A 23,827-nucleotide genomic window follows, 5' to 3' on the forward strand; every position below is an offset into this window, starting at 1 on the left:
TATCAAGATTTCACAGATAACCTTAGGTTAAAAAATTTCCCTTCCCTTGCAAAGGGTTTTTATTTCTTTGCTCTGATACTTAATAATTAATTACTTTTACATTTTATTATTTTCTTCCATGCATATTTTGAGATTATTAATTTTTTTGTAACTGTTAATGGAATATGCTCTAAGTGACTTTACTGATGATGGTCCACCTTTAAATTTATGGAAATATATTATTATTTTTGTTGGATGTTTGATATGTAATAATATTTACATAGTAAAAAATCACAATCTTTTTTCTTTATGATGAAAATATACTCCCAGCTTGTCATTTACCTTTTCATTTTTTAAGGTTGTTTTTCACATATAGGTTTTCATTTTGGGCAGAAAAAATTATTAATTTAATTGTTCTTATATTTCAAGTAAAACAAAAATTCTTCTAATTAATTAATTCATTTAAAATTTTTATTGGCATATAGTTGCTTTACACTGTTATGTTAGTTTCTGCTGTACAGAAAGATGAACTAGTTATATGTATACATATATCCACCCTTTTTTAGATTTCCTTTCCATTTAGGCCACCACACATCAAGCAGAGTTTGCTGTGTTAAACAATAGGTTCTCATTAGTTATCTGTTTTATACAGAGTGGTGTATATATGCGCTTCCCCTGTGGAAAATGAAACGGCAACCCACTCCAGTATTCTTGCCCAGAGAATCCTGTGGACAGAGGGGCCTGGTGGGCTGTTGTCCACAGGGTCGCACAGAGTCGGACACGACTGAAGCGACTTTGCATGCATGCATTGGAGAAGGAAATGGCAACCCACTCCAGTGTTCTTGCCTGGAGAATCCCAGGGACAGAGGAGCCTTGTCGGGCTGCTGTCTATGGGGTCGCACAGAGCCGGACACGACTGAAGTGACTTAGCAGCAGCGGCAGCCTGTGACTCAGTGGTAAAGAACCCTTCTGCAATGCAGGAGATGCAGGAGATGCAAGTTTGATTCCGGGGTGGGGAAAATCCCCTGGAGGAGGGCTTGGCAACCTACTCCAATAGTCTTGCCTGGAAAATCCCGTGGACAGAGGGGCCTGACAGGCTGCAGTCCATGGGGTCGCAAAAAGTCGGACATGACAAGCAACTGAACACAGTGTATATATGTTAATCCCAATATTCCATTAAGCAAAGCTTTTAAAATCATCCTCTATTTCAAATTATAGAAATATTCATCTATATTTATGTGTAACCCTTTTATTTTTTCAAAATGTATTTATTTATTTATTGGCCGTGTTATGAGGCATGTGGGACCTTAGTTCTCCAACCAGGGGTCAGAGCTGTGCCTTTTGTAATGGAAGCTCAGAGCCCTAACCACTGGACCACCATGGAAGTCCCTCTAGCCCTTTCCCAATTTGCTTTTCTTTTTTTGCATTTAATTGTCAATCTTAAATTTCATCTATCTGAAATTTCTGTTGATAGAATGAAATATTTTATAAACATACACATTTTTCATCAAGTTGTAACATTGATTTTCATAATTTATTATAGTAGTCAATGATAAGCTATATTAGTTTTTCAGTTGCTGAAACACTGCAGAAATCTCGGAATAAAAGGGAGTTGTTCAAGGATTGGTATTCTTTTATATTTTATTGAACTTAAGTCATCATTATGTTATTAAAATATTTTGCATCTATATTCACAGGTGAAATTTGTCAATATTGTGAATTATTTTAGTCATATTTTGATATCATGTTTTTAAAACATCTGTAAAGAACTGGAAAGATTTATAAATGTTTACATTATCCGAACTGCTCTTTATATATAAAGAGCAATTGCTTCTTAGAAAATTGAGTCTGTTTACATAATTTTTTTTTTTTTTTAGCATTGCTGTTAATGGCCATTCTCAGGTACTTTTTGATAAACTTATTATTTTTGTTTCTCTTTATATACTGTTTATGTAGCTAGGTTATTTTGTTAATTTTATATATGAAAAGTGAAAGTGTTAACTGCTCTGTCATGTCCAGCTCTTTGCGTCCCCATGAAATATAGCCCACCAGGCTCCTCTGTCCATGGAATTCTCCAGGCAAGAATACTAGAGTGAGTAGCCATTCCCTTCTCCAGGGGATCTTCCTGACCCAGGGATTGAACCCAGGTCTCCTGCATTGCAGGCAGATTCTTTACTGTCTGAGCCACCAGGGAAACCCAATTGTGTGTGTGTGTGTATATATATATATATATATGTATATATATATATATATGTATTCATATATATTGGTAAATAATACTGGTATAAAATTTAATGATATAAATGTATTTTTTCTAAAATATCATCCTTGTTAATTATCTCTGGTTTTAGTCTCACTAGTAGTACTTGTGTACCTTCATAATTTAGAAATGGGTTTGCATATTACACAGTTTGTTTTTTATACCAGTGATCGTGTGTCTTTCCTCTAATTTTACTTTATTTAATTTTGTTTGTATGCATTATTCTATTTTATTTTTTCTTTTCCCCCACAAAAACTAAAACTAGTGCTTGGATTTCACTTATCAAATCATTTGTTTTTTGCTTCTCACATTATTCATTTCTACCTGTCCATTAATCTCTAATTATGTTTACCTTATTGTTTGTATGATTATATCTTGAGACAAATGCTTACTTTTAGTTTTTTCTTGTTTGATTGTGAAGGCAATTAGTACTATGAATTAGCCTCAGATCAGTGCTTCTGTTCCAATTATCCAATTTTATATGAAATGTTCTCCATTATTACTCAAATGATCTGAATTTATAGTTTTAACTTTTCATTTTCTGTACTTTTCTTTAAGATGGAGGGCTCAGTCCCCAAGTCTTTTATCTGGAATTTTGTTTGTTTGGAGGAGAAAAGTGTCACTTATACTTTTATTATTGAATCAAACATTACTGCATTTACATCTATGGCAGTGGTCTATACATCATTTGAGAGTATGTGTGTATATACAATATCAATGAAATAATCTTGGCATACGATTTGTTAGATGCTGGCGGTGGTTTGGTCCCTAGGTCGTGTCCGACTCCTGAGACTCCATGGACTGTAGCCTGCCAGGCTCCTCTGTTCATGGGATTCTCCAGGCAAGAATGCTGGAGTGGGTTGCCATTTTATTCTCCAGGGGACCTTCCCAACCTAGGAATCAAATCCAGGTCTCCTGCATTTCAGGTAGATTCTTTACCAACTGAGCAACAAGAGAAGCCCCTATAGGTATCTAACAAATATATAACTATTTGTTAGATAGCTTAATAAATGTTCCAAGAACATTGGCAAAGAATATTTAATTAAATATTTTTCTATTAAGTGCTTATTATAAATTATAATGTTAATATCTTTTTCATCATATTTTATTTCATGCTTGACCTTAAAAGATGAGAATATTAAAATCTCTCAATTTGAGTGGAAATGTTGGTCAAAGTGTCCAAAACTGCAGTTATGCTGGAGGAGTAAGTTTAGAGATCTAAGGTACAGCCTGATGACTATCATCAATAATACTATATTGAATATTAGAAATTTGCTAAGAGATATTTCAGGTTCATTCAGTACCCACACACACACAAAGTTAATTATGTGAAGAGATGATATGTTAATTACCTTGACCATAGGAATTATTTCACACGTACATGTGCATCAAATTATGCGGTACACCTTAATATATATAATTTTTGTTAAAACAAAATCTCCCATTTTTATTGTCAATTTCCTATAGTGTTGCACAGTTCTTTTGCTAAGTAGTGTTATGAAAATAACATATGCACATGGTAACATAATAAAAGATGCCAATTAATTTAAAGCATGTTAGTTTTCCTTCTGGTAAGGTACTGCCTATTAGCAGTCCCTCACACATTCTTCCAGAAGCATCCTGCACATGCTCTGCTCCCTCAATAGAAATAGACATTGTGTTAATACAAAGAAGTATTTATATAGACTCTTCTGCACATATCTTCCCCCCTCCTTTAGCAACTGTATATCTCAGAGACCTCTCCATATCAACACATAAACACATGCCTCATTAAATAAAACACTCTGAACAGATTTTAACATAAGGATGTATAATAATTATTTAACGCAAATGTATTTTCAGCACTTAGGCTGCCTCTACTTGTTTGTTCTTATGAACAGTTTTATAGTAAAAATCCTTGTGTGTACATTTGAGTCTATTGGTAGGTCAAGCTTCAGAACTATAATAGTCACCTGAAAGTTACATACATTTAAAACTGTGCAACATGAACAGATTATACTCTAAATAATGACAATTTAACTTTCAACCATCATTGAGTGTTTGTTTTAAATTTTTACTATCATTAGGCATTGATAAATCTTTGCTGTTGTTTAGTTGCTAAGTCATATCCAACTCTTTTGCAACTCCATGCACTGTAGCGTGTCAGGTTCCTCTGTCTATGGGATTCTCCAGGCAAGAATACTGGGGTAGATTGCCATTTCCTTCTCCAGGGGATCTTCCTGGAGCAGGGGTCGTACTCGCATCTCCCACATTGGCAGGCAGATTCTTTACAAATGAGCTGCCTGGGAAACCCAGCAAATCTTTAAGTATTAATATATGCTAATATGATAGGTGAAACACATGTTATCATTATTGATTAAATTTGTATTTCTTTACTTATAGGAGACATTGATCATGTTTTACCATTTTTATGGAGCTTGTATATTTCTGCCTTGAATGTCCTACTTATTTCCTTCCCTTATTAACCTATGATTTTATTGTTGTTCTAATTGATTTATAGGGGTTTTTCACAAATTCATAAAATCAGTCTTTATATATTATATGTTAATTATTTGATATGTAATGATTCATTACTGTTAAATCTTAAGTGAGGTTTATAATTTTGGTTAATTTTTAAAATCCTCTTTTTAATTCTTTCTTACCTTGATGTATACTTTATTATATTTTAATATTATAAACCTTGATAGTGTTTGTCTTTATTTCTCTTTTATCTTATTTTCAACCTTTCCCAGTAGTTTTTTGTAATCAAAATAGAATTTAAGCTAATCATTATTGTAGATTTTATTTTTAGCCCAAGTTACTTTGTAATTTTTTTCTTTCCAAAAATTTAACAATAATTAACTTGGTATGCTGGGTTGGTTTTAACTTGAGTTCATTTTTTTCATACTCTATGTGAATTATTATAGAGTATATTATTCTGAGTAACATCTTAATCAGTTAGAACACTGTCCTAGAAGGGAAGCCCTCCTTTGAAAATGACTTTATGTTGCCCCTGCATATAGAAAAACATATGAATGGGTAAAAAAATAGGTTCACATTTTTCAGCTTCTAAATTAAATGTATATTAGTTTATTACTATCTATCATTTAGCGTGCTAATGTCACAGAAATTTTTTACTTTGTAAGTAATGTGTATTTTTCTGTCTGAGAATTTGTGGATAACCCCTTCCTCTAGCTTATCTTTGTGCTTCACACATTTCACTGTGATATTTAGGTGTTCTCATTTCATTTGTGTACTCGGTTTATTTAAAGTATGACTTACACATTGGCTTCCCTGTTAGCTCAACTGATGAAGAATGCACCTGCAATGCAGGAGACCCCCGTTTGATTCCTGGGTTGGGAAGATCCCCTGGAGAAGGGATAGGCTACCCATTCCAGTATTCTTGGGCTTCCCTGGTGTCTCAGAGTTCGCCTGCAGTGTGGGAGACCTGCATTTGATCCCTGTGTTGGGAAGATCCCCTGGAGGAAGGCGTGGCAACTCACTCCAGTATTCTTGCCTGGAGAATCCCCACAAACCAGAGGAAACTAGCGGGCTGCAATCCATGGGGTCACAGAGTCAGACACGACTGGGCAACTAAGCACGCAGACATGACTTACACATTAAAAACATCAGATAGTACCAAAAACCATATAATGAAATTCCCCAAAGGTTAATTGCTTTTAACACTTTCTATGTGTGATTCTTCTTGTTACGCAGTTTATTTCTAAATAATATACTTCACCTCTATTTTTGACTCATTTTCAATAACACTGAGTGCTTAACATATTCCAATCCCCTCATATGAATTAGCTCATTTGATCTTCACAACACCTCTGTAAATTATATTGCTGTTAGTTTGCTTTTAAGGAAATTGAAGTATGGAGTTTGACTGACTTGCTTTAGGTTAGCCATTTTAAGCAGGGAAATAGGTAGAATTTGAATCCAAGTCCTTCTGATTCCACTATAAACAATACGGTTTAGCTAATTTACACTGCTACTCCACGCCCTTTGTCCTTACATACGTATGTATGTAACTATCTATCTGCCTATCACCTGTCTAAATTTTCCTTGCTCAGTCTATCAGCTTTATTCAGTATCTTGCCAGATTTCTACTTAAGGTAAAGACGTTAGTGCGCTTAATGTTTTCTATTTGCTTCCCCAGATCTGGTATCTTTTCTTTTCCACCCTACTCTGTGTGGCCCACATGCACTGAATCAATGAGCTTCCTTGATACCTGGTATCATCTTGAGTTGGCCCCGGAGACTGGAGGACAGCAAGGGAAGGAGTCTGGAGTGTTTCTTTTTCCTCCCGCCTCCCTCCTGGGCCACCCATAGTTGGGTTGCCTCCTGCTACAAAAAGCCACAGCTTTCTACGTAACTCTTCGTCCCAGGTTTTAGTCACTCACTACTCCTTCCCCTGCCCTTGCAGTCCTGAGAGTGGCAATTCCTCCCTAAAATTTCTAAACCTAAATTTGGCACCATTCATTGTTGGTTTTAAGCTTGCTCGTATGTTTGTAGAAACCACTTCTCGGTCACCTAGGTTAGATACCATCTGTTTTCTTTTTGGAGGAAAGTCTGTATTCTTTCCTTCACATTGTCTTCAGACTTTTCATTGACCACTTCCCAACAGATATAATCCTACCTTCAAAACGTTCAGTTTGATATTTCCAACTTGTTATGTGCCAGAATTAAACCTCTTGTTTGCCTATTTGTTGATTCTCAAAGCCGAAAACCGATCCACAGCATTTATACTGTTACGGCTGTGTAAACATGATTCACTGCGGAGTCTGTAGTTTGGCCAGGTGGCATTTACTTTTCTCTACGCCCATTGCCACCAAATGGTATTAGATACCATTAATTTTAAGACTTCTATTATTTATTTACGACTCAAAAAGAAAAAGAGCCATCTGCCAATTAAATTATGACCTGCCATCAATTGTAAAATATATCTTGATTTCAATGAAAAATTGTTCATCTTAAAATTGAGAAAATATTCTGGTCAACTCTCCTCTTGCCTTCTTGACTGGTTCCTGAGCAGCTTTCAGCCTCAAGTCACAATCCATTTTACAGCCTGTGTTATTATTCTCATGTATCAACCGTATGTCTTCCAACTGCAGAGGAGTCATTTCAAAGTTGTATGGTACAGTATTTAAGAGTACAGACTCTGGTACTAGCTGACCTGAATTTGAAACCTGGAACTCCTTTTTACTATGGGGCTATGGAAAGATACTTAACATCTCTGTCTTACAGTTTCTTCATCTAATATTTAGAAGTAGTAATAATGCCCAACTCAGTGGTTATTTTGAGAATTAAAAGATGTAATGCATGTGAAATACCCAGGACAGTACCGGTCACACTGTGACTGTTTTCCTTAAATTTAATGAAATTTCTCTGTGAGTGGTCTCCTTCAGGGGTCTCTTGCTGCTTGATACTCAAAGTAGCATCTCTAGTTCTCCTCCAGATGATGGAAGGGCACACAGCTGGGCCTTACTGTTCCCCAGTGAAATATCTTCAGCTGTCTTTTCTCTCTCTGTGTGACTTGGCCCCTCTTAAAATACACGATGGGTTCATGAGCTGTGTAACTGGGTCCTACAATTTCCTTAGAAAAGTTGCATATACAAATTTGTCACATACTGACTTTGTATCTGATATCTGTCTTTTTTAGAACCTCAGTCAAAACTAAGATGGGAGGAGTCCAATTCTAACCACCTGTTACGTCTATATAATATACTCCTTGGATCTGTCTTCCTTGACATTTTGTTTATTATATCCATTCCATTTTTCCACTTGATTCTTAAATAATTTCTCACACATGTGTCCTACTTTTTATTCAGCTATTTTTCTCTAGTATTCAATCTGTCACCTACTGTCTTCGTTGTATTTTTTGAATTATATTTTAATTTTTCTATTAGCATTTTGCTTTAACTATATTTTTTAATGGTTGTTTTATAACCTCAAATTTACAGTGTACTTTAATTTAACATTGTACCATTTCACATAAGATGTAAAAACCCTGAGCTGTATTGATCCATTTACCAGCCTCTCCATCCTCCCAGCTAAAATTGTCATAGGTATTATGTTGGTGTTTGGTATAAACATCACAGTTCACTGTCTATCATTAGTCTGAAGAGCTTCCTTTAGCATTTTTTACTGTACAGGTATGCTGATAATATTAGTTTTCTTTTTCTAAAATTTATTTTATCTTTATTTTCCTTCCTGAAGGACATTTTTGCTATGTACAGAATCTGGTTGACAGTTACTGCCTGTTGGTCTCCATCATTTCTAATGAAAAGTTTTCAGTCACTCAAATTTTATTCCCTTATATACACCATATAATTTTTATGTCCCTGTTTGAATATTTTCTCATTATAATTTTGACACTAAGTATAGTTTTCTGGGTACTTTTCATACTTGGGAATTGCTGAGCTTCTTGAATCTGTAAATGTGAATCTTTGAGTGAATTTGGGAAATTTTCCATAATTACTTCTTCAGATTTTATTCCGGCCCAGTTCTCTCCATTCGCTCCTTCTCTGACTGCAATTTCATGTATGTTTGAACTTTTGATGTTGTCCCACAGGCTCCTAAGACTCAGATAATTTTTTTTCATGTAATTTTTAATGTCTTTTTTTCTCTTGTTCTTCAGTTTATTGGATACTTCCTATTGGTATGAAGTTCTCAAGTCTTTATTTTCTCATTTAAAATAAAGCTCATCGGCTGTTAAGCCCATCCAGTAAGCTTTGTATTTCAGAAATTACAGATTTCACTTATAGGATTTCCATTTCAGTTTTAATATAATTTCTATTTTGCTTTTTAGATTTTCTCCTGGTTCATTAATTGTGAGCATATTTTTTCTTTGCATCCTTCAGCATGATTAGAATAAGCTCTTTAAGATACTTTTTCTGCTGATTCCAACATCTTGGTTTTCTCACAGTTTCTCTCCATTAATTGCCTATTTCTTTAGCGTAAGTTATATTTTCTTATTTTTTTCCAGTAATTTTTTATTGTACCCAGACATTGTAAATGATATGATGTTTTAGCAGTCAGGAAAACTGGCTAGAATCAAAGTCCAATTGGAAATGTCATTTCACTCTTTTAGCTTTAGCTGAGATTCTTAAAGTCTTCCTCACGCATGTTTAGTTTGGACGGAGGAGCCTGGTAGGCTGCAGTCCATGGGGTCGCTAGGAGTCGGACACGACTGAGCGACTTCACTTTCACTTTTCACTTTCCTGCACTGGAGAGGGAAATGGCAACCCACTCCAGTGTTCTTGCCTGGAGAATCCCAGGGATGGGGGAGCCTGGTGGGCTGCCATCTATGGGGTCGCACAGAGTCGGACACGACTGAAGCGACTTAGCAGCAGCAGCAGCAGCGATGTGAGTAGATTTCTTACTCGGACTCTGAAGATTGTCCTCTAGACTCTCTCTTTTCTGGGATTTCTCCCCTCACTTTCCAGCTTTTGTTATTGCCCTAAGCTCTGTCTTCTGATTTTTCTAGCTAGTAAGACTGATAATTTCTATAAAAATTTTTAGAGTGGTGTAAATTAGCTCTTGCTTTAGGCTAAATGAGTTAAAACAAAAACAAAAACAAAACAGGAAATTCACTCAGTGGCATTCTTTTATCCCAAGTGTTGAAGCCTTCTGCAGAGTCTGCCTGCTTTTGGTCACTCTTTAGTGACTTTAGGTTGTTTTGTTGAGAATTCAGAGTTATCTGTGGGAGGGTTGGCCACTGGGGGTTACTTAGAATGATCAAAAACAGAATCAGACACTGTGTATTTTACCTGAAAGGAATGGTTACTTACTAGAGGTTGTTCTCTTACATAGAAGCAGTGTCTTCATACATCTCACTGAAGATAGTCATTTCTGAGGATTCTTAATGATTCTTTGTAGTCATTCTTTCATTTGTGGGCATTTCTTGAAATAGCCTGTAATTGTGAACTACTAGATATTGTAGTAATTTTTCTGTATTTGCTGATATTAAAAACTGACAGGAAAGGTATACTTTGCCTAATTTGAGAGTTAACCTAGATTCTTTTGAAAATTATGACCATAACAAGTACACTTAAATCTTTAAAACCTAGGTGAACTCTTAATATAGATTCGTCTGCAACTTCACTCACAATATGTCTCAAACAAACTCTTCAAGGATTCTAGAATATGAGTGACTGATTTTGTTCTCAATTTTCTAATCACACTGTTATTTGTTTCCTTCTTATATTTATATTCTTTGTCATTCCAGTGATGATTTTTCAGTGATAAAGGGAGGATGGTGCATTTGTGGCCTTGGGTCCTAACCTTTCATAAGAAGAAATTTTGCTCATTTATTTAGGGAAATGCTTAAATACACTTTTTCTGCTAATGTTCAGAGCATTGTACATGAATAGATAAAGTATAAAATGTCTTTAAACTAAGTGTTAAAGGTATTTGAAGAGTTCATTACATGCCTTCATCTATTTGTCTGTATCTGTGTGGCTTAAAGTTACAGTTTATTGTTGCTTCCCTGTTGGCCCAGACAGTAAAGAATCTGCCTGCAATGCGGGAGCCCCAGGTTCAGTCCCTGGGTCAGGAAGATCCCCTGGAGAAGGAAATGGCAACCCACTCCAGTATTCTTGCCTGGAGAATTCCATGGACAGAGGAGCCTGATGAGCTACCATCCAAGGGGTCACAAAGAGCTGGTCACAACTGAGGGATAAATATTTTCACTTTCACACCTGTGGCTTAAAACTACAATTTATTATTACTTTCACAGTTCCATGGACTGATTCAGCTCAGCTATGCATTTGTTGCTTGGATTGTCTCAGGCAGCTGCAGTCAGATAGCATCTGGGCTGGAGTCATTTGAAAGTCTGATTGGACTGGGCAACAAGGATGGTGTATTCACAAGGATACTCATTCAAAGTGGTCACACACGTGGCATACCCAGTGTTGCACTTTTCACACAGTATGAGGACCAGGTTCTCAGAAGAACTGTCCCAAGAGCAGGTATCTCAAGAGCCAGGAGGCAGTCAGATGGGTTAAAGGATATGCTTGGAAGAGGCACAGCATCACTTCTTCCACATCCTGTTGGTCAAACAATCCATGTGCCTTCATCTTTTGTGTAAAATCATCTTTTGAACTTTGTGTCAATGTTCATTATTTCATATGTGCAAATATATATATAATATGTCCATATACAATTTATGTACATATAATCCATTCATATATATATATATAAAAGCAATAGTTTCCCCTTTCCCCATTAATCAAGTTAGTTTTACTTATTTCTTCTCAGTCCTATTTTTCTTGGGTTAACAACACTGGTTTTGAAAGTAATAAAATCACATTTGCTTTACTAGAATTCATATTTTCTCCATTAGGTTATTTTCTTCATTATTTTATTCAACTTTCTTAATTTGCTCTCTGAATCTGAGATTAAATGTAGATTAGCGCTTTTGCCTAACTTTCCGAATCATTTTTCGGAATGACTGAGGTGACTTACATGATATCAGTGGACCTCTTAATTGAATGTCAAGGAAGGCAGTTCTTATCAGCGAGAGGACCTCCAGCTTCACTGAGAATCATTCAATTAGATGGAAAACAGATGCTTATTTCTGTCTTTATAAACCTCAATGTAGGTTAGGTGGTAATTACTTCGAAGAGCAGGATAACAATTTATGTAATCAGCAGGACCCTATAATTACTAATGCATAATTTCTAAACAGCATTTAGCAAAATGAGGCCCATACATACACTTTGTAATGAAAAAGATGTGTTTGACACCACACTGAATTAAATTTAAAATTTGCATATTTTCTTCCAGGAAACGCACGAGCTTCATCTGCTTTATTTTGCTTCACTAAACCCTGTCTACTTTTAGCTCTGTTATAGGATCATGGAAATGCTGAATCATGGTGATGGCTGATGGCAGCATAAGACCTAGCAGTAGAGAGACTTCCTACTCTATTGTTTGGGATGAAATAACATCAATCCAAGAGATTACTTGGAAAGTTACATCTAGGCAACTTGTTTGCATTGAGTTTAATATGATGGCTATAGAATCACTTAATTTAGATTATAAGTGCCAGCAGAGAACTTAGAAATTATCTGCACTTCTGTCTTTACCACAGATGGAAAAACTAAGGTCCACTAAATTGGTGTGACTTGTGCAACAGCAAGCAACGGTCAGTAGGAATAAGAACGTATTCACTCAGTCCCAGTTCTGTGTGAAATCCATTCCATTAGCCTATTCAGGTCATATAGTGTTTTTGTTCGACAGAACACAAACTATATCGGCACCAGAAATATTGAACATTTCCGTAGTAATTATTTTGAAATTTACATGTACATATGCATTGCTGCAGCTGCTGCTGCTGCTGCTAAGTCGCTTCAGTCGTGTCCGACTCTGTGCGACCCCATAGATGGCAGCCCACCAGGCTCCCCCATCCCTGGGATTCTCCAGGCAAGAACACTGGAGTGGGTTGCCATTTCCTTCTCCAATGCATGAAAGTGGAAAGTGAAAGTGAAGTTGCTCAGTCGTGTCCGACTCCTAGTGACCCCGTGGACTGCAGCCTACCAGGCTCCTCTGTCCATGGGATTTTCCAGGCAAGAGTACTGGAGTGGGGTGCCATTGCCTTCTCAATATGCATTGCCAGTAGGTGTTTAATAGTACTAGGTACAAATAGTAGTAGTAGTAGGTATCACATCTCCTGAACATAATTTAAGCTCTACATATTAAGAAAGTTGAGTACTAGTTCATTATATTTTCTTTCTGAAAGATGAAATTGTACACCTTGATGAAGTTTTACCTGCAGTTCCTGAAGTCATGTCGAGAGGATTGCTGGTCTCTTCTTCAAAGCTCTGGACCTGAGACACCAAAATGTATCAAGCTTATTAGAAATGCTTTCATAATAAATTCACTTAATTTTTAAATCAACATATAATGAACATCGACTGGCTCCTACTAAGAGGATTAAACATGATTTCTGACTTCAAAAAGCTAACATTCTAAAAAAAAAAAAAAAAAAGCTAACAGTCTGCTGCAGGCAAGTGGCATGTACAAGGCACTCATGTCAAAAATTTGAAGAACTAAAGGAGATAAGATGAGGGAAAGGAGGGCCTCCCAGGTGGTCCAGCGGTTAAGACTCTGCACTTCCACTGCAGGAGGTGTGGGTTCCATCCCTGGCCAGGAAGATAAGATCCCTCATGCTTGGCCAAATGTTAAAAAATAAGTAAATACTTGGAATTAGGATAAATGTTCAAATCAGTTTGGGGAGCACTTGCATGTTTATAATATTTTCGCATTGATAGCTACAGAATACATTACTCCATTCAATCAAGCCTCTTATGTCAATAAAATTTTAAAGCTTTATTCAAAAGAAAAAAAAAAGGGAAAGGGAAAGATTATGTCTGGGTGGGAGGAATAGAGACCCTGCCTGATATGACATTTGAGCTAAACTTATATAATATTATTACTATTAACCTAGGAAGCTTTTTTTTTTTTGGCTGCTAAAGAGCATTAACTATATTTGGAGAAAGCAAGTTATTTCCCATATTTAATTTTAGCTTTCTAAGGGATTTATTTACAACTTGGTAAATTTGTGGAGAGCAATTTAGGAAATTCATAACTCAGTTGCTATGTAAATCTTAGAAAGCTAAAAGAAAATCTGATTTCCAAATTAACAGGGTTGAGTTTATTTTAAAAATTCTTTTTAGAAATTAATGAATACTACTCTTTAATGAGAATAAATCATTGTTAAAACTAAATAATAATTATTTCTTTAAAAATAATAACAGCTCACTACTGAAACTGGATAAATATAAAAAGTCAAAGAAGGTAAAAAATGTTTAGTGTCGATATCTTGGAGTTTATCTTTGCAGGCTTTCTTTTACTACATTTATTCTGGATAGAGTAATTTACTCAAATTTTTTCATTCAAAACTTGGAAGGATCTTTTCCCCTCATATCGTAAAATTTCTTTGAAAATACCATCTTTAATGAGTACACAATAGGCTATATTTTGAAGGTACATTGATTTACTTAATGTTTCTCTTAATGATGGAATATTTTCTGAATTTTGAAAACAGAAATGCTGCTGAGATGAGTATCCTTGTACCTAAATCTAATCTATCTGCTAATGCAGAGACATAAAAGCCATGGGTTCAATCCGTAGGTCTGGAAGATCTCTTGGAGAAGAAAGTAGCAACCAACTCCAGTATTCTTGCCTGGAAAATTCCATGGACAGAGGAGACTGGCGGGGGACGGTCCATGGGGGTCGCAAAACAGTTCTACATGACTTAGCAACTAAAATCTATTTCTACATTTCGTATTATTTATATGGTATTGATTTATGAATATTGAGGGCTAAATCAAATGATATGAACCTTTTAAACATTGTGGTACACCTGGCCAAAAATTACCTTTAACCCACGAATAAACAGAGGACATGAGGAAATGGCTCAGCAATGTAAGAAGAAATATTTATTCCCTCTGTTTTAATCTTTCATATCTTTTTTTCAGAGAAGTTACTTTACACTTATAATTGAGTAGACATACTTCTTAACACTATTTATGTTGGTTTTGTAACTCAAACCAGTGTGTACAACGTACATTTTTCAGTATAAGAAAATATTTTTGCTGTGAGCATTACCCTGGAGAAAAATCCACTTAGTGCAATGCAAAGTATCTATTCATCTATTAAATAAAAGAACCAAAAAAAGCCCCAGTAATTTAAAGTGGAAACCAGGTATATTCCTGGGTCATTCCACCTGGGCCAAACTTACTAATAAATTTGAAAAAGTAAAACAAAGAAATGATGATTACTTTGGAAACATTTCCCATCTAAATAAGATGCTGACTGGCATTATTTAATAATATGGGTAACATTCTCATACATTAGTTCCAGAGAGAAGGATCCTTGTATATAAGTAAGAGGGAAGGTTAAAGATGCTATATTGCAGATACAAAGAAGCACCCTAAGAGAGTCTACAATTACAGAAGTTTCATAAGTATTAAATTCTTTTCATATATTTGGGAATCAAAAAAGAAAGGAACAGACTTAGTTTAGGTTAAATTAAACACAAAAATATGTTGATTTTTGCATTAAAATAATCTATGTACAACTTTGTTGGAATCATAATTTTGAGAAGTGAGCCAAATATTGCCATATTCAGTCTCTAGTAGTACTTTAATGAAAACATCAAAGATTGATCTGGAGGCAATTTGGCTAATCAGAGTTGAAATTCCGATAGGTAGATATTTAAGTACATTGGCTCGTGTTTTAAATGCCATGAAAATCTGCCAATTTTGCACACATTTTTCATAATTAGATTTTTAAATTTGCCATTAAAAATGACTATTAAATCTGGCATTAGCTCCTGTTTAAGCTGCAATCTACCCAAGCTTCATTTAATCATATATTGGTATTGAGTAAAACAAATATTTTTTCCCCAGCCTGTGAGATGAAGATGTAGTATTTTAAATATATTTTTTAAGAAAAAAATAGAGAGTTTTTAAATATCATTTTGAAGGCTCTCTCTGCTTTACATATACATACACCCTTTTACACAAATCTGGGTAAATATTAAAGAAACGTCAAAAACAAAGTTGGCTTCAAAGTTCAACAGGATATTCTGTCTTTATACAGAAGCCAGTCATAGACTAAATTAATATTATCAAATACTTTTAATATTAATTTTACTCATCTACAAATGTTTACGAAGTTCCCGCTATGTACCAAAAAATATGTGAGCTTTTTTTAAATTTAGGCTTTTTTTAGTGTCTTAATGTGTTCTTCCTTCCTATGCCTATACTTATATCTGTATATATATATATATATTTTCCTTGAATAATTGTCATGATTGTCATAAATGAATATTTGAAAGTATGTCATGCAGGGACCAACATTCTTTTCTTAGTTCTTTACGTTGACTACAATGGTATTCATTTCTGCCTGTACTCTCACATTAGATGACATACAATGAATTTTTGCTTTTTCAAAGTCAACCTTGTCTGAAGCAGAAGAAACTTAGGAAGGAGACAGTAGAGTCTAATGGGACTTGTCAAGAGGCTGGAGTTTGGTGAAATTTCCTGTTTAGATCCTACAAAATAGGCAACAGACTGACTAACAATTTGCAGACTGTCTTGATTTTCTTTATAGTAATTTAACTATTAGCTTGGTACTTAAATAAATTTTGCAAGATGGAATAAAACAATATACTCTTTTTTGAGCCATCTCCGTTTATACTCAAATTAGGGCATTTGACCAAAGCTCTGTTTTTTTTTTTCTGTTTATAATTTGTATTCATTTTTGTGCTACGTGTTTTTTTTTTTTTTAAGTTTTTTTGATGCAGGCCATTTTTAAAGTCTTTATTGACTTTGTTACCATATTACCATATTATGATTTGGTTTTGTGGCCATGAGGCATATGGGATCTTAGCTCCCCAACCAGTGATCAAACCCACATTTCCTACATTGGAAGGTGATGTCTTAACCACTCAACCACCAGGGAAGTCTCTCTGCTACTGTTTTTAAATGAGATTAATATTTTAAGGCTCTTAAAATAATTTTTGACATAAGATGTATACATGCAAAAATATAGATAGGAAGCTGTGGTACATATACACCATGGAATATTACTCAGCCATTAAAAAGAATTCATTTGAATCAGTTCTAATGAGATGGATGAAACTGGAGCCCATTATACAGAATGAAGTAAGCCAGAAAGATAAAGAACATTACAGCATACTAACACATATATATGGAATTAAGAAAGATGGTAATGATAACCCTATATGCAAAACAGAAAAAGAGACACAGAAGTACAGAACAGACTTTTGAACTCTGTGGGAGAAGGTGAGGGTGGGATGTTTCAAAAGAACAGCATGTATATTATCTATGGTGAAACAGATCACCAGCCCAGGTGGGATGCATGAGACAAGTGCTCGGGCCTGGTGCACTGGGAAGACCCAGAGGAATCAGGTGGAGAGGGAGGTAGGAGGGGAGATCGGGATGGGGAATACGTGTAACTCCATGGCTGATTCATGTCAATGTATGACAAAACCCACTGAAATGTTGTGAAGTAATTAGCCTCCAACTAATAAAAAAAAAAATTAAAAAACAAAACAAAACAAAAATATAGATAGATACTCGGATCATTAACAGTTATAAACCGAGGCAATTTTTATCTCTTTGTGGGATGGGGAGACCTACCAATAGGTATATTCATTCACCTAACTCAGTCTTCTTTTAAAGTTATTGTCATGTTTCAACATCCTACAGTTTCATTGATTGTCTCTGCCCCATGGCTGGTTCAAACTTGTTGCTTTGGTGATAGAGCTATCTCCACCCTTACCACGTTATTGGTTTCTGTGTCCCTGCCTGGCACTGTGGCTTCCCTGAGGGCAGAGTCTGTGCCTCAGAGCATCATGTGTTATGGGCTCACATGTAGAGTGTCTCATACTCGGAGGGCTTGAAGAAAACTGCCCTGACCTTAGGACTGGCATATAAATATTCTACCCCACTTTCAAACAATTTACATGGAAATGTGGGGAAGATTTGCTCTTCTCTACTTTCTTTGTAATTATTAAAGATCAGAGAAGTGAGTGAAAATGTGTATCTATTTGTAAAAAGACTTAGAAGTACATTTGGATAGGCCATCTAAATGACAAAAATTAGCATGTGTGAATGAATATGGGATGAAGAGGCAAAGAGTATGTGTGAACTGGGGGTCAAGCTATGTCAGTATCATTAAATCCCAAAGCAAGCAAACAAAATACTATTAAACCCAAGTCCCTACTTGTTTTGTCCAAGGCTCTGCAGCAGGCATTGCAGAGGAAGTATTTTTAAGACATATTCTCTTGAGAATAAAACCTGGTCCTGGAGGAGCTTTTAGTCCAACAGGGGAGATGTCATCAACACCCACACACCCACCCACCCACCCACCCACACACACACACACACACACACAGAATATTTACTGTGACAAGCTCTCCCTGCCAAGGCTATAAGAATACAGAGGAGGACTGGTGGGCAAGCTTCGCTGAGTGGGAAATAGCTGAACTGACCTTCAAAGAAGGTGAAACGTGGAAAGCTAGAGAGCAGATAAAAGCATACTGAGACACATAATAAGACACTGAGGAAAAGTAAAGTCAAAAATAACCTGCGAATTCAGTTGTGAGCAAGAAAAGGAAAAGAAATGGGAGAAAGCAAAGGCTGGTTTCATGCTAGTTGAGTTCTGACTGAAGCAACAAGAATGACCTTAAACGTCTCAGACCAAATAGAAGTTTGGAATGATAGCATGTACTGCTGAGGGGCTGAAAGATGAAAGGGTTACACAAAGGCTGGAAGGTGAAAGTTATCTCACTTAGACGTTGAACAGACTGACCTCTTCCATTTCGAAGGAGTCTGGTGCTTTGCCTGAAAGACGGGACAAGCTCTTGAGTTTATTAGTCTGAATTGAATTCTCCTTTCGAGTTCTGTCCTTGACTGACCCCTCAGCCACACAGGAAGGAGGAGCCTGCTTGCTCAGCATGGATGACTGAGGCCACTGTTTGCTCAGAACAGCCTGGGGAGGATGATGAGGTGTCAAGCTGTCACAGGCTTGAGGAGACCAGTGCTCTGCCGAAGGAGACAAACGACTTTGGGCATATTTCTTTGTCACAGCTGGTACCTGTGCTCCACACTCCCTTGCGTCTGTAGAGGCGATAGAAAGTTTGTCTGTTGTCTTCAGTGACTCTGATGCTCCCAGGTTATAATCCTTTCCAATGTTCTGCTTTGAACCTTTCCTAAAAAGTTTACCTATTCTTCTTCGATGTTCTTTGGCTTCACTCACTGAGGTTCTTTGCACACCTTTTCCTTCTTCTTCCTCTTCAGCTTTGTTCTGCAAGATGTTAACATCGTTCAGCAAAGACGAGAAAGTGCTGGCCACGTGATCCAGTATTTCTAGCTGTCGGAAACGACCTGAATAATTCAAAGAACACACAATTTTTAGTTTCAATGAAACTGCATTAATGTAGTAAAAACTGAAGAGATTGAACACGTGATTTTCAAGATGGGAAGGAGTTTACATTCCTGAAACTCAAGTTTTCCCTTAGTATTTATCACTGGTTACTGTGGACAAGATTCCCCTATGTGACAAAGTATCACTGTGTTATAGTGAAAGCGAATACCTTTTATATTTAGTTGAATACATAACTATATAGATTCAAATAATTCCTATGTGTTAAACTATAAAAACTACAGACAAGGATGAATCTTGAGATTAATTTCATGTGTTTAAGTAAATGGCAAAGAGTGAACTCAGTTCCTTCATATGAAGTAAGCTTGAAGATTGTTCCATCGCTTGAGACAGTCACTATCATCATCATTACCTCCATCATCTCCAGCTATATCAGGGGTCTCCAACTTCTGAGATCTAATGTCTGATGATCTGAGGTGGAGCTAATGTATTAATAATATAAATAAAGTGCACAATAAATATAATGTGCTTTAATCATCCTGAAACCATCCCCTTCCCCTGCCTAGGTATGTGGAAAAACTGTCTTCCACAAAACTGGTTCCTGGTGTCAAAAAGATTGGGGACCACTGAAATCTACACCCTTCACCTGAGAGTGTGGAAGTATCATGACATATGGAGTCAGAAGGCCTGGATCCAAATTCCAGATCAATCAATCACTGGAAGTATGAGCAGTGAATGAATTAATAGATTCGTGGTGTTTAGCCCTGTGCCTGGCACATAGTAAATGGCCAGTTTCTTATTTGGAGAGTGAAGTAATAGTACTAGTCTTATGTGTCTCTCACATCTGTTGTGAAAAGCACAATGCTAAATAGATATCAGCTAAAATTACAAATGTGCCCAGCTTAGAAAGGGAATATATTGTCTTTAGTCTTCTAACAGAAGATAATCAGTAATGTGAAAATCCATTTACCTTTCCAAGCAAGCCAGCTCCTCAACTTATAAGTCTTTTGGATGATCTGTCCTCACTCATCCAAGCAATATACAAGAACTGGCTAAATTAGTGTGAGAGAGATCTAATGCAACAAGGGCTATATTGGGGCTATTTAGAAAAAATTGTAAAATATATTTTTGTATCTCCAGATAATAAAACCACAGTAATGGAAATGGAGCACTTTGTTTTTATTACAGAACCTTCTCTCAACCCAAGTGGTACATGCAGGGTTGCATAGCTCAGCAGTGGTCAAAGGCCCCATTGGTGTAGAAACTGTTCTCTGTTCTGTTTGCACCATCATAGCAATGGTACAGACTTCTCCACAAGCAAATCATTGTGCCTATTTGTGTCCTTCACCTGAAAATGGAAGATACTGACTATTCATCTTTCTAGTCCAATGTGATGGGCTTCTTATGGAGGATGATGATATTCTGTTGAGACCTAGAGAAACTCTTGAGTTCCAGATGTTTTAAGAAACATTCTGATTATACTTCCCACTTAAATTTAGCTGTAAGCCTAAGAACATGATTTAATCATCATTCCACTTTTATGATTGTGTTAGCATCCATTCTATAGAAGTTTTAATACTTAGACAAAGCTTATCAATTTTAATTGGTTCAGGTAATTCAGAGAACATAACAGCATGAAGTGTTGGATGAGGATTTTTGTTTGTTTGTTTTGCTTTGGGGCACACTGAACAATGAACCCGTTCTCATCCCTTCAAGTTTGAACTTTTTGTACTGACTTTGAATGAGACATACTTTTCCATTCTGTCTTTGGGACAACCAACTAATTTTATTATTGCTTATTTTGCATTTGACCTTCTCAGCTTTCTTGAGTTGAAAGCGTACTAGTAAGTGTTGAGTGAGAATAGTTACCACGCACTGTTAGCACAGGGCTAAGTGGTGGAAATAAGAGGGGGCCAGCAGTTACAGGATCAGGGGCCGACTTTTCGTTTCCCTATAATCCGTGTGTCAATTTCATCTGTGAAATGTTTACTTCACAGATCAGCTCAAACAGTCCTCAGATATCAGTAAGTGTTGCTATTCTCCCCCAATAAAGAATAGATCAAGAATTTTGCATCTCTGTGCAACTTGGAGGAGGAGACAACAAAGAATGATAATTTCTTCTAAAGGTAAAGAACCATTATACTGCAACACCTGCAGTTTTGCATACTCTTTTTAAAAAATGTTATTGCTGAGATTTCTGACACCCATTTCACCCATATGAAAACAGAGGAAACAGAAACCGAGATGAAAAATCTAAGCAAAACCTCTGTTCCAGATATCTATTTGAGAGAAACACTTCATTTCCCTTGACTTTTCTTTCAGTGAATTTATTTAGAAGAGTTTATTTCATTAATAGAATTTTGGCATGCTCCCAGTCCAGAATTCTGCAAACTATTCCATGGAGGAGATGTTCTTCAAGGCTCCTCTAAGAGAGGTTCTGTACTGAAATGATTTTGAAAACACTGCACTGCACTCTCTCCAGGAAACTGAGAGTGCCCCTCAGCATGTTAAACAAATCCTGCAGTAATTAAACTTATTTAACTGCAAGCCATCTTTCTCCCAAATTGTTTGAGCACAGTACACATATCCCAAGAATAACCTCAGTCGTGTCCTAGACAGTAATATTTCACTGACCACCGGTTGGAAAAAAAATTGTAGCATGCATGATAACTATAAGATTTAAGTATGCATTAGTCACTCAGACATGTCCTACTCTTTGAGTTTCCATGCACTGTAGCCCTCCAGGCTCCTCTGTTCATGGAATTCTCCAGGCAAGAATACTGGAGTGGGTAGCCATCCCCTTCTCCAGGGGATCCTCTCAGCAATGGGATTGAACCTGGGTCTCCAGAATTGTAGGCAGATTCTTTACCGTCTGAGTCACTAGGGAAGTCTAGTTAGTCCACAAATCTGAGGATATGACATATTTATAACTACCAATCACAGCTCATGGTGGAATAAGAGTGGTCTAAGCCTCATAGAAGAGAAAATTAAGGTTTCACTTAGTGGCCAAATTCTGGTTTCTCTGACCTCTGGGTATGCAGCTATAGTATATATTAGTGCTATTTACCAGTGTAGTATTACCTTTGGTGCACGTAGTAGGACTGCACATTGTCACCCTTTTGGAGTTAAGTATGGCCACATGATTTACTTTGGACAACGAAATCTGAACATACTTGTTATGTGTTAGTTCTGAGCAGGAGGCTTTACGGCCTAGTGTCTGATGTGCTGCAGTCCATAGGGTCGCAAAGTGTTGGATGCAACTTACCAACTGAACAACAACAAATGGTTCTCTATTTCCACCTTTTCCCTGTTATTGCCAGCCAGTATGTTCCAGACAGTGGAGTCAAGTCCATGGATAAGGAAAACATCATGGAACAGATCCCTCTTACTCCTCATGGACTGTAGCCAGCCAGGCACGTCTGTCCATGGGATTCTCCAGGCAAGAATACTGGAGTGGGTAGCCATTTCCTTCTCCAGGGGATCTTCCTGACCCAGGGACTGAAACTGAGGCTCCCACACTGCAGGCAGATTCTTTACCATCTGAACCATCAGGGAAGCCCATCCTCCCCCTCATGTATGTACCCATCCACAGTGAACATGGAGAGTGATCAAGACATAAGCCTGTTTCTGTCTCAGAAGTCCCTGAGCTCTGAGGGTTGATTGCTCCTGCACAGATCTCCTGGCCCATCCCTCCCAGTGCTGTGGTTCATCTGACTTCTCACAGCCACTGCTGAGATTCTGATGCCAAGTGGCCCTCACTTACTGTACAAGTTAGGGTTCTCAGTGTCCATTCGCTGCTTTTGAGCTTCAAGAAAAACAGGGATGTTGATTCCTCTGGCTGCTGAGCCATAACCCAGGAATCTGGCTGGGATTCGAGTGCAGATGTCTGGCTCATCAGCACCAAACCCCAGATCCAAGAGAATCTCCACTGGATCTTTTTCCCAAAATTCCAGCCATTCCGGAATGCTGCAGTGAAAATATGAATATCTTTATCCAGTAACAGTTCATTTAACCAAAAGTCATTTTTTTCCTAGTCACTTCACCCACTCTAATCTTCCGGATATTAAGTAAAGGAGGAGTTTGAATAGACAAAAACAGATGGTGTATTTACTAGAGTTCATATATACTTCCTCAAAGGACAGTCCATTACCCCCACTCAGGGACTGCTTGTCTGTACTTAACAATGAATTTGCTTAATAGGTTTTCCATTTTGCAACATGGAAATGTTAAATTAGATGGAGCAGGGAGATTGTGGGACAAAAACCAGAAGCAGTGGAGTGATACCCACAAAAAATGGTAGATGATGTCAATGTGAAACAGAAGGAAAAAAATCCTGAAAACAGTAGAATATTTTAAAAGAATATTTAAATTATTAAATATTAAAATAATTAAAAAGAGTATCAGTCTGGGGCATCCCTCGTCATACAAATTTGTTGAGGATATCACTAAATGGACACTGCAAGACTGATCACAAATAATGAGTTTAAGTCCCTAGGTGGGGTTAAAATAAGTTCTATATTTTTTTGGACTTGGCTGAAAAGAAGTATTTTTTCAAGTTCTTCTGTTCAGTGTTGGCACTTAAAATGATACCCTTCAGTTATCTGGAAATTATATTTATGTATACCACCTCACTTCCTAATCACTGAACTTTTTAGTGACTATGCTAATGGCTCGTTAAAACTCA

At 36.7% G+C, this 23,827-nt stretch overlaps 1 protein-coding gene across 1 annotated transcript in view; it reads right to left on the reverse strand.

Moving 5' to 3' along the window:
- ITPRID1 (ITPR interacting domain containing 1) overlaps positions 1 to 23,827 on the reverse strand; it is a 97,199-nt gene that overhangs the window by 39,681 nt on the left and 33,691 nt on the right. The window contains exons 8-10 of the mRNA XM_043873502.1: positions 22,907 to 23,109; positions 18,571 to 19,145; positions 12,995 to 13,052 (exon numbers count right to left, since the gene is read on the reverse strand). Of these exons, the coding sequence (XP_043729437.1) occupies positions 12,995 to 13,052; positions 18,571 to 19,145; positions 22,907 to 23,109 (836 nt within the window). The remainder of the gene's footprint in view (positions 1 to 12,994; positions 13,053 to 18,570; positions 19,146 to 22,906; positions 23,110 to 23,827) is intronic.

This window comes from Cervus elaphus, chromosome 18, assembly GCF_910594005.1.
Source record: "Cervus elaphus chromosome 18, mCerEla1.1, whole genome shotgun sequence".
Taxonomy (NCBI): Eukaryota; Metazoa; Chordata; class Mammalia; order Artiodactyla; family Cervidae; genus Cervus; species Cervus elaphus.